We start from the raw sequence: 11775 nt of genomic DNA on the forward strand, positions 1-11775 counted from the left end.
TCAAATACTTTGTAGCACTCACGCGAAAATAACATGGCTGAATTTTATAACCGTATAACTATTGTCTTGACACCAACTTTCACCTTTGATGGTGTTATGAATTTTACATGCACCACTACCATACATTTCTTTTTTCTTTTATAAAACTTTGACTCGTAAACAACGTTGTTCTGTTGGTGTAATATTTTATTTCTTAAAAAAAAAAAAAAAAAATTGTTTAGCCACTTTATGTACTTCACAGCCCTCCATCGTGTCCTGTTTCAGCTTTGTGCGAACTCTAAGAGTGACTGACATCTAATTTCTCCTTACAATTTCCCCTCTGAATCACACATTAAGGTCAGGAGAATGGAGGAAATGATCACACGAACTAAAGAAGCTCTTGATTGTTAAACAAATTCTCCTTGTCAGCACCTTAGGAAATGTATAGAGAACAGTATGGAGAATATGCATGCCGATATTAGGTTGTAAAGGGTTAACTCTGTCCAAGAGATTATAAACTCGAGCGCAAACAAGCCTGAGGGGGTGTTAGCGCACAGGATGGAAAATTCCATTTTTATGCTTGTGACAGCCTATATTGTATTTTTTGAGTTAGTAACGTTTAAGCACGTGAGAGAACTCGTAGAACTTGATATTATCCATGTTTTGTGTCGAGAATCATGATCGATAACCAGGAACAAAAATTCGTACACTGTAGTTTCTCTGATTTAGTCCAACCCCTCGGTCTTTATAATTCGTAAGGATCAGCTGAAATTTAACGGACAAAATTAAAGTAAAGAAGAGCGATAACCTGTTGTTTGTTTTGTTTTTGTTCGTTTCTGCGTTTTTCCGCTTTTTCTTTTTTTTTGGTTTTAGCTCTGTTGATTGTTGGTTTGTTCGCTTCTCCGTTTGTTTGTTTATCTTTTTTTTTATTTTCTCCAGTTCTTTGTGTTTATTTGTGTGTTAGGTTAGAATGGAGTGAGGAGTCCATGCCACTGCCTTTTTGCTGTCATTTCCTGTCCAATTTGCTGATCACCAAATAATGTCGTGGTATGAGGGTTGTGGGGTTTGTAGGATATCGCTGAATCTATCTTACTCATCAAAGTGACGTTACGCGTCCCCTGCTTTTTAACGACTTTGAGGCGAATAATTATTTTAGCCTAATGCTCAGTCACTGTAGGCGTTTTTTCCTTCCCCTCCTTCTTAACTGAGTTTACTCTCGCTTAAGCTATCCTATCAGCGAAACGAACGATTACTAATCAGCAAGTCGTTTCGTGGAACAGAAATTGCCTTCAGTATAAGAGTTCTTACCATTTCGAAGTGAACATCTGTACAGCTCCACTCTAAGACAGGGCTTACCGTACCACTGAACTGGGTTGATTTGTACAGATCGAGCTGTCACAGAGGGTGCTATTGTATTGGGCTTTACAAGCAATGGGTGAGAGGACCCACTGAATACCTGAAATGTGATCAGAGTAGAACAGAGCGTACGATTCTATTATTTTTCATTTCTATGATGGGGAAGCCTTTCCAGTTACCTTTTTTTATCTATAAAAAAATAAAGTTTGCAAAGCAACATTTCGACATAATTCATTTCATTTCAGCTGCAAAAGATCGTGTTACACTTGAACAGCATCTTGCCTAAAGAAGGGTATTTCTCTCGGCGAACATAGACCACTTTCATAAATGGCTGCCGGATTAATATTCTTTTGTTTAAATTAAAATTAGCCCTACTGGCCTCGTTCTCCAGTACAAAATTCAGAAGAATACATTATCTCAAGCGAGGCCAGAAGGGCTAATTTAAATTTAAACAAAAGAATATTTAAACGGCAGCCATTTATGAAAGTAGTCTATCAAAGTAGTAGCGTTGCACAGTTCTGATATGTAGCAAACAAGACCAATCATGGTTTCGTCATGGCTAGCGTTCTCTTGCCTCTCGTGAAGTCTTCTTGTTTCTACTTGGAGCTTTAACTGCCAAATGATGACATCAAGGTTCCCTCCGATTGCCTGTTTTGGTTTTGGGTTTTCGAAACGCGACTGAAAACTGCTCTATTTGAACAGAAACAAAAAACGGCAAAGGTTTTGAAGCGAGGCGTTTAATACACAGACACCGATCACAGAATAGTTAAGATTACATAATTCCTTCTACCTTAGTTCCCAGTCCGTTTTCGGTGTAGTTAAACCACGTGGTACCATCCACGCTGAAACTCAGAGTAAATTTACGCACGAGCCAATATTTAGTCTCCTGACCCTGAATGGCCACGCCTTTTATTTCGTCAGTGTAACCCAAGTCTACTTGAAAATATGGGTCGGCATCATCGCTGAAAGATAAGGGAGTTTGCATGTTGTTCATTACACGCATTTTTTCCGTCAAGGAAAGCAGTCAGGACATAGAGGAATTTGAACGATCTTTTAGAATATTTTTGTGTGTTATGTGTAGACAGAGCTGAATAATGAAATGCTACGTCAATGGGTATGCAGTCAACAACGCGGGCTCAAGTGTCCTATATCTAGAATTTAGCGAAATTAGCGGAAAATAATAAGGGCTGACCTTTAAAACCGAGGAACTCTATTTTCGTCGAAGGCACTTTCCTATTTCCAAAGGTTTGAAGGAGAAAATTGATTTTTGAACATTTTAAGGGGTGTACCAAATATTTGGAGGTTGTTCTGTAAAAGAAAAGTGGCAAGGAAAACGGCGCCTCGAAGCAACAGAATAGGAAATCAACCATGCGAACGACTCAAAATCCGTGTTTCCGCGGCAAAACCTCGTGCATGCGTTTTTGTTATTCAGCTCTGTCTTATGTGTATCGATTGACAGACCGGAAATGAAATTCTGCGTTGGCTTAGTGGAGATGGTTGCAAGATCGATATAAGTTAACAAAAAAGTAGTACCTGGGTATAAGGTAGTAGGGAATTTTTCGTCGATCGTTCAGCTCGGTATATACAAAATATTTCATGAAATAGCGCAGCGAATGACTGAGATATCGAGTTAAACACAAGAAGAGAAATCCTATATCTACGAGTAACCATGTATGATTTTTTTTTTTTTTTTTTTTTTTTTATCGTATTAAAACCATAGGCCACAATCCGAGAAATTTTCGATAATCGACCTTGGATTGAAAATTGTAAACGGTGTGCCATTCATTCGTCAACCTAACAAAGTGGCGCGAAGGGTGAGTGACGTGTTAGCAGTTGACTGGCGATATGAAACACACGTGAAAAATGCCGTCATTTTACCCTTGCGTTGTGTCGGCTTTCTCAGGGCTGGAAATCCTTTTATAATACCGAAGTTTTTCAGTATACAGTATTTGCATTTCTATGCCTTTTGGAAGAGAGAGCTTTAATCATACCCATTTGGACACCAAGCACTTGTTCTGTTTCGAAGCCTTCCGTAGGATGCCGTATAACTCTCGCCTAATGCAGAGCTGCTGTAAAGTTGAGAGTCACTCAGTAAACCGGTCTGTAAACCATAACTGCAGTCTGAAGGTTCAAGACAAAACTAAGACATGAATGATAAAGTAAATTCTTATTAACCTTGAATAGCGCCGAGCTTTTCCCATCTCTCGCAGCGTTGAAGAGAAAAAATAGTCAATAAAGAGAAAAAGTCGGCAACTTGAACAATCAGTCGCTGTAACGAAGGGCTACAGCTCGACTGCAAGCATTAGAGACTCTACCGCTGCCAATTTAGATTACTGTCTTAACTCTGTTGAAAACCAAATTATCTTGCAATCAGAGTGAAAACCGACAAGTAATATTTTTTGATAGCGCTAATTTGCACACTGCAAAAAAAACACCTTTCAATATTGGTGTATAAAAATTTCATAGAGGAAAGATCGGAAACCTTCTATAACAAGACATTAAAAGATGATGTAAGAAAAAATAAACACATTTTTACCTGGATTTGGAAATGTGTAAACTCGTTTAAAAGCGTCAGATCCCTCGACACATTTCCTGCCTAATGCTACCACGTCTCCTTTCGCTGGAATATTACCACTGACAGACTGCAGGCACAATCCACCAGGGCTGTACTTGATTGCCTTCCCATAAGCCATTCCACTGGTCTTTTGAAATCTAATTCAAAATTAAAACTTAAATGATACTATTTTCTCTCGGCTCTGCGAAAACTGTTGTTAAAGCTTGCCAGTAGTTTAAGGGAAATGGATTTAGTGTTACATATTACTAAGAGCGACTTCCAGAGGGTGACACGGCAATAACAAAAAGGAAATTTTCCACCCTTTCTGTTCGGTTGGGTGTATTTTCGTATAAGCTGTTTGCTGGATAATGCATTGAAATTTTGAGAAGAAACACACAAGCCTCTCCCTGGGGAGCAGTGACAAGAAATTCTTGACCATTAAGGAGAAAAAATCTCAATAAAATACATGGTTAAGAAGAGAAAAAAAAAACACATCTGGTTTGCTTTTGACAGTGCACTGAAAACGCTGCTTACTGATCGTGGAATATGACCACATCTGATAAGGGTGGTAAGTTTCTGAAGAAACTGTGGTGCTGCGTCAGTGGGAGTAACACAGTAATTTTATTAACTGAGTCGGATAATGTAAATTAGCTATCGTTAAGAGTTTCGTTCTCAAGAAGGGCTAACGCTCGAAATGTTAGCTTTTAAACTATTCACGGTGGCCAACTTGCATTATCAACTTAGATGATAAAACATAAATTACCTTCTTACCCCCACCGACGCGCGCAGCACCACTGTTTTTAATCAGAAACTTGCCCCCTTTATTGATATCTGATGAGGTTTTGTTTCCCTGGTTTTTAGTTAAATATAATTATGCATCAGTTTTTTAAACTTTAATTAAACCCCTGGATCCCTAAGGGTCAAAATCTTATTTTTCATTACAATATCACCCCTGAATCACTCAGTAAGTTCACGAAAATAAAGGAAATGATCACCAACCAAAGAGGCTCGGATTGTTAAACTAACTCTCCTTGCCAGCACCTTAGAAAATGTATAGACAACAGTATGGAGAATACGTATGATGCACGATCCCCGCTGTAGAGAGCGCTATTTATGCAATAGCGAAAATCAGACCTGAAAAAAATCAGGCCTGTATGGGATTCGAATCACTGACCTCTGCGATACTAATGTAGCGCTCTACCAATTGAACTAACAAGCCAACTGGGAGCGGGCCGTTCGGTTGATTCGTAATAAACCCGTGATGACAAATCAGATACAATGAATATATGAAATTCAGGTCTGATTTTCGCTATTGCATAAATAGCGCTCTCTTCTGCGAGGATCGTGCATCATACGTATCTATAACCGCAGTTCAAAATATATGAACTTTCACATATTCATTGTACCAGTATGGAGAATATGCATACTGATGTTAGGTTGTAGAAGTTGAAGAGAAATTCTTTGAGCGTCAATCTTCACCTGTGTGTTTTATCATCGCAAGCACTAAACGACAACCCGACAGGGGTCCCCTCAGTTGGTAGGCTGTCATTAATCATTGGCTTGGCGCACATTTCAGAGCATGCGTGCTGAAGGGAGCCATCCTTGAGTAGAAGAAACCATGACGAGTCACTTATACAGTCTGTGTCAAATACTAGAATTTCTGATTCATTGACTACACAAGAGTGGGATTTGGGGCTGATACATAGTCCATTCGGGCTTCTTAGTGGACTGTGCTTTGGAAAATCTAAACAAAAGGAAAAAAAGATATTTTAATCCATCTATTCGTCTATCCGACTAACCTACCGCACATCGATTCCAGCCCTCCACCCCTCCCCCAACCTCCCATTATCCGGTCTGTGTATCGTCTGTCTGTCTTTGAGTCTATCTAAATCTATATGCCTTTTGTCACAGTTGCTGGGATCTGATTGGCTTAGCTATTGGATATCTACTCCTTTAGTAGATGGGAATCAAATAAACAGCCCGATTAGTGTGCTGTTACAAAACGAAAAAAAGAGAAAAAAAAAAAAAAACAAGACTAATGCTGTTCAGTTTTGCTCGATTGCGATTGATCATTCGTTCTCGATTTACATGCTCAAAATTTTAATTCGGGTGCCTTCCTCGTCAACTATCACATTAAATGCAAATTTCGAGCTCTTGGTATAATTTACCGAAAACCGTCACTCAGTTACGAAGCTGAACAAAATTAACTGCTTCAAGTTGCCTTTAAGTGATAACCAGGCAACGTGAGTTGTCGATGCCAGTTCAGGAGAGTCATGGGCTCTTTCATCTGCGTCACACAGAACTAGTGACGGACTGCATGCAAAGGATATGTAACCAGCGAGGGTAATTTTGATTCACGCAGAGAAAACTCACTACTAAGACAGCGAATAATAAGCCTACCACCGCAAGGGGGCCATGGCTTGCACAAGAGAGTTTCACGCGAGGGTCCCAGCTCTGAGCAGTCTTTTCCACCGTTCGCAGGTCGTGGATTGTTGCAGTACCTCGCTCTGACTTTGTAACCGGTTGAACAGGTCTTGCTACAAACGCTCCACGCTGACCAAGAGCTGTAACCACCGTTGACTCAAGTAGTCATGATATTATCCATAAGTATTGGGTCAGAAAATAGAGAACTTTTAATAACTTACATCTGAAATAGACCGGTCAGTATCTATCACTCGGGGGTGGGGAGACAGATGTTTTCTGGTTGTGTTATAATGACCCCCCTCCTCTCTCCTCCCTGTATTATTCTAATGATCTCCCATCGGTAGTCAATTTTCTCTAGTCCCCCCCCCCTTTATACTCTGTTGACGACTGACCCCCCTCAGTTTCTCTGAGAACCATGTGATCCTCTAAGTCCTCCCACCCCCCCCCCCCCCCCCATTCCTTCTTCAGGGAGCTAACACTTATACATGTGTGCAGTTTGAAGCAATTTACCTCTGCAGTGAATCTTCCGAAGAGAGCAAGACACTTAAACTGATACCCAAGTTCTTATCTTATCTTTACCTGGCAGTGGTGTCTCTATTGGGCAAATGAGGTCTGGTTCCTTGTAATCTGAGAAATATAAAATCAAAGCTTAGTTGGGCATATAAGTAAGATATAAACTGCGTCGCTACTTGGTATACCACATCCCTAGTGCACTAAAAAACTCAAACAATAAACCTGCCTTGTCTTAGCTCCTTCAGCCAATACCATTTTCTCCTGGGAAAGGCCATTTTGCCAGAAATCCATGGAGAAGGGAGAAAGGGCCATTTTTGTTGCGCCACAAAGGTCCCCCAGGGTATATGTCCCACAGACGAATCACCCGTTGTAAGCAATGTCAATCGATTTCGCCTTGGGAACCAAGGCATTCGGTTGCTTATGGCAAACTCTCCACTCGACCAGTCGTTAAATCGTTTGACCATCATAACGTCTGTTTGATTAGGAAAGTTTCCAATGAAGGTGTAGTGATTCGGAGCTTGCCAAACTCCACCCCAGCATCCTGGCTGAATTGCATCGAGTCGATACAGAAACGGGCTGTTATTGGTCGAATCATGCTTGATGATGTCAGCTTTTCCTAAAATGGAAAAGTCTGCCCATCTGAGCTTACCGGCCAGTGCGTAGGCATTTCGCTGGAGGACTGTTCTTTCATTCCAACCCTTGTTGGTGAGTGCTTGTATCTGTGTATCGTACGGTTTTAGATTAAAAAATCGTTTTGCTTTTTATCTTTGAAATCCATTCAAATAGAGTGTATTAGAGCAGTTGAAAACGTGGAGAAATGAAAGGTAATTTCTCGTCCGACTCATCTACAATTGCAATTAACTTTGTGTCGTGTTCCCCTTAGTAAAACATTAAGTGATCAATTTGTGGGATCTGGTAAACCAGATCAACAAAAAAGTGACCCATAGCGGTGTAAGAATCAGAGCAGCCTTTCTGTTCAATCAAATGATACAGACTGGAATGGTAGATTTACCAATAAAGTCCATCCCCCGCCAAACCTTCTGGATTGATCACAATTTGTTTTGACTGGCTTTGTGCAGGGTCCATCCAAATGCAGCCGGTAAACTCCATCACGCTCAAAGCCATCCTCAAAATACTGCTTGCAGCTAACTGTAAATCAAAATCACAATTTTGAAATCTGATTTAAGATATCAAAGCTTTACATGAAAACTCAGTACAGTTACTTTTGTCGGAAATTTGATGATTGGATGCTTTTAAAAGAATAGGGAAAATTATCCAAGAACGGCTTTGAACAAGGGGATAAAGAAACCGGATTAAAATTTAATCCTGGCTGAGTGCATATGAGCCCTCAAACAACTGGGCCCAGGATGAAGAGAGGAACCGTAAAAGTAGGGAGTCTAGCCCCAACAGCACGCCACAGAGTTCCAAACAGAGCCATTCTTTGCGGATTCCAACCCACTCCCGTTGAAGCTACTTTGTCGTTTAATGTTGGCCTCCTATGACTCAAGGATTCCAATAAGAAGTTACGGGAAGCGCAAAAGAAACGAAAACGAAACGAAGAAGTAAGTCAAGAGAGGGATTCGCTACTTCCCTGAGAGTAACTCGCAGAATCAGTTTAGTTCGGTAATTCTTGCCACCGTTTTCTTTGAGAATACTTACCATAGCACTTGGTTTTATAACAAGTTGACATTTCAAGCGTCTGTCCTCGGCAGTCGCCATCACGAACACACGAACGAATACGATACCGCATTCCTCCTCGTCCGCAATACTGACTGCACGCTGACCAACGAGACCACGGGCCAAAATCCTGTTCATCACCTTCTGCAGTATAGAGAAAAAACTGGTCAGCTTCTGAGCTCTCATGAGCCTCTTTATGAAAACGAGTCCTTTTTCTGCAGTGACTCATACGTGTGCTTACATATATGTATATATATTCTTAAACAAGGTTTTTTTCCTATTTTTTTTTTCAAAATGATCACCGCATAGTAATGTTCACACTAACGAAGAACGAGTTCATTCTTGTAAAGAGAAAAAGGGGAAATGAAATATGCTTCGGGCTCGTTTTTTGATTTACCAGCCTTTCTTATTTCTGCAACACCTCTTTGACTTATTCTCCTTTTCTTCGGCTGGCGCAATCATGATGTGAGTAGCATGTCAGTCATGATAGATGCACGAGACTAAGCTACCACAATTTGGTGGCTATAACACAGTGGTTGGATGTCAAGGGGCAAGGCATACGCGAGGGGATCAATTCTGGCCGGCTGAGCGCCAATTTCCCTACCCGCTGTGTCGCAGAATAAGCGAAAGAAATTGAAACGTCTGCAGAGATCTTTAATAAGATAAAACGTAGGGAGAGGGAGATATCGACTTTTGTGGCTGTTTGTAACTCTTGTGAGACAACCTAGTTCTACATACATGTTATCACTGAAAACCTTCGCACATGCGCAGACGTCTGACGGCTTTGTTGGTAGCTATAGCTTGTCTAGTTTTTTTTTCTTCTTTACGAATGGGCGAAGACGAAAGCCCTCCAGATGACATATTGAATTCAAGCAATTGAATTCATGAACATCTCGTCTGGCACTATGAAAAACCATAATTCTGAACAAATTTGCCGCCTGTTTACTAATTTCGTAAACGTTTACTATTGACATCTAAAGCAGGTTTTGCAGTTGATAATTTTCGGTTCACAGCCTCCTTTGTGTACCTGACCTGAAATATCATCACAATTAACCCACAATATATTCTAAAAGACGAAATGATTTCCTGATTAAGCATAAGAGTGTTTAGGGAAAAAAACAAACAAACAAACAAACATTTTGACTTACCTGTTGTCGCCAAAATTGCGAGGATCCCAAACAATAAAACAGGTAACAAAACTCGTGACATACTGTACGCCTTACGACAAGTTGTTTCCAGTGTTTCGATGTAACGACGTGTTATCATAAAAAGAAAGGTAATGGAAAGTAAAGTAAGAAATGCTGAGACAGTTTCGGCCAAAATTTGTGAGTAAGAAGAGATTGACTAAAAAATAGTAGAATTCAATTCACCCCTTTATGACATCATTGCAAGAAATGACTTTTTTGCGATTCACTACCCAAGTCCATGACATTGACGTGAAAATGACATAAACTTGACATTTCTTATATCGTGTCACTGGCTACCATAATTTGTTACTAAGAAAAGAAGAGAACTCTTCAAAGAAATTTGAAAATTGTTTCTTAATTGCTTAAATTCCGAAGACTAGCAGAGGGTCTGGATGGGGTTAACTGACCACTGACAAATGGCAAAATTTTAACTGACAACTGAAAAATCGCTGAAAAACTAACTGACAACTGACATTTGTGGTGGGCTTTTACTGACAATTGACAAAAGCCCGGATCGCCCTTGGTATCCTTAAAAACTGGATGTAAAATAAGGACAGTTGATCTATTGTGTTCAAAGAAAGTACATTTTCCATTACATATCAGTAGGAGTACGCCAGAGTGTCCTATTTCGTTAATAATTACCGCATGTGCCATCCACATGAAGGTCATGTGTCACATATCAGTTGTATGGTCTTTGATACCCAACTCGATCGTCAACTTACGCGATGGCCGTGAATGCTGGAATTTTAAGAGCTGTTGTAAGCTTTTACTGAATCGAGTCGGAAACGACATTGGAGCGTCACAGAAGCCGCATTCCTATCAAAGATGTTAAAACCGTACTGGCGCTGATAAAGCACCCTACTTCGTTTCTTGGTCTAAAGGACTTGTCTAGTAAATATGGCCTCGGAGATTTTGATGTGAATCTTTATCACATGGCTCCGAAATCAGGCGGCAAAAGCGATATAATTTTGCGCTAACTACGGACGAGCAATGGAATTTGGAGCTTCCTACCATGCTGGCTGGAACAGGAAGCAAATTAAACAGTATGTATTGGAGTGATTTGATATTGGTAGATTTATATCGGTTAAGAGCCTACTCTTTATCATAAAACGCCCATTAGATGTCGACTTATAAGCGCCGTCAGAATTTTCTCATTCTTGAATTCATGTAAATTATGCTTTATGTAGATTATAATGACATAGCTAAAGTGACTGGGAAAAATTTAATAATAATAATATTAATAATAAAAATAATGATATTTATATAGCGCCTATCCAATGATAGATCTAGGCGCTTAACAAATTAAAAGGAAATTCAAAATTAAAGTTAATTAAAGTAAATAAACTTAAAACTGAAGTAAAAGCATATAAAGTCTATTCAGTCCTAATGGCTAAAGTAAAATCTTATGTGTCTCATAAAACTCAAGTCTCACTTAAACTTCTCGAAGAAGGAATGCACCGCCTGCACAACAGCACAGCTTCAATTGACAACGATTATCTCCAAGATATTGAATTGAGCACATTACTCACAACAGTTGTGGAGAATCTACATGCAGTTTCACATTTTAAGCATAAGACCTTCACCTCATTACAGTATTCCCAAGACTTTGGATTAATTACCAAGGAGTCGTTGAAGAGAGTAACGAAATGGGCAGCCAAGTATTCATGAAAAACCTTACTATCCTGACCCTCAGACCAGCCCGGAGTTTGCAAATGTAAACTTTATGCGACCTCTACCTTCAGTAGAGATCGACCCCGAGATTGAAAGTGCTATGAAAGAATTTGTGGAGAAATATCGTCCTTTGAGGCAAAGGACAGTTCGGGAGGAAACTACCAAGGGCAGGGCAGGGGCTTTACCACCGGCCGTTTACACGGAGCAACAAGATTCCACCAAAGTGGACTTGTTGTCGGGAATAGGTAACGATTTCAACTCGGGAGATCAGTCAGTACGGTTCAGCAGCGACAAAGGAGCTGTTCAAGCTACTTCGAAAAGTGGGAATGTAACAGATATCACATTGGTTTACAACTGTATCGTCGAAGTGTCAGCTGCTGACGGTGCGAACACATGCAGACGAATATGACACGG

The 11775-nt window shown here is 40.1% G+C and overlaps 1 protein-coding gene across 1 annotated transcript; it reads right to left on the bottom strand.

The window, feature by feature from the left end:
* Positions 1–184: 184 nt before the first annotated feature.
* LOC111319346 (uncharacterized) lies at positions 185–9712 on the bottom strand. The gene is made up of 12 exons (XM_088747281.1): positions 9652–9712; positions 8486–8647; positions 7839–7975; positions 7053–7545; positions 6893–6940; positions 6290–6469; positions 5369–5633; positions 3872–4047; positions 3327–3456; positions 2126–2297; positions 1288–1435; positions 185–744 (listed from the first exon to the last, which is right to left on the bottom strand). Exons 1-12 carry the CDS (start codon positions 9710–9712, stop codon positions 725–727), a joined length of 1992 nt encoding a protein of 663 aa, XP_088603407.1. The 3' UTR covers positions 185–724.
* Between the last annotated feature and the right edge of the window lie 2063 nt (positions 9713–11775).

Source organism: Stylophora pistillata, chromosome 2 (genome assembly GCF_964205215.1).
Source record: "Stylophora pistillata chromosome 2, jaStyPist1.2, whole genome shotgun sequence".
In the NCBI taxonomy this organism is placed as follows: Eukaryota; Metazoa; Cnidaria; class Anthozoa; order Scleractinia; family Pocilloporidae; genus Stylophora; species Stylophora pistillata.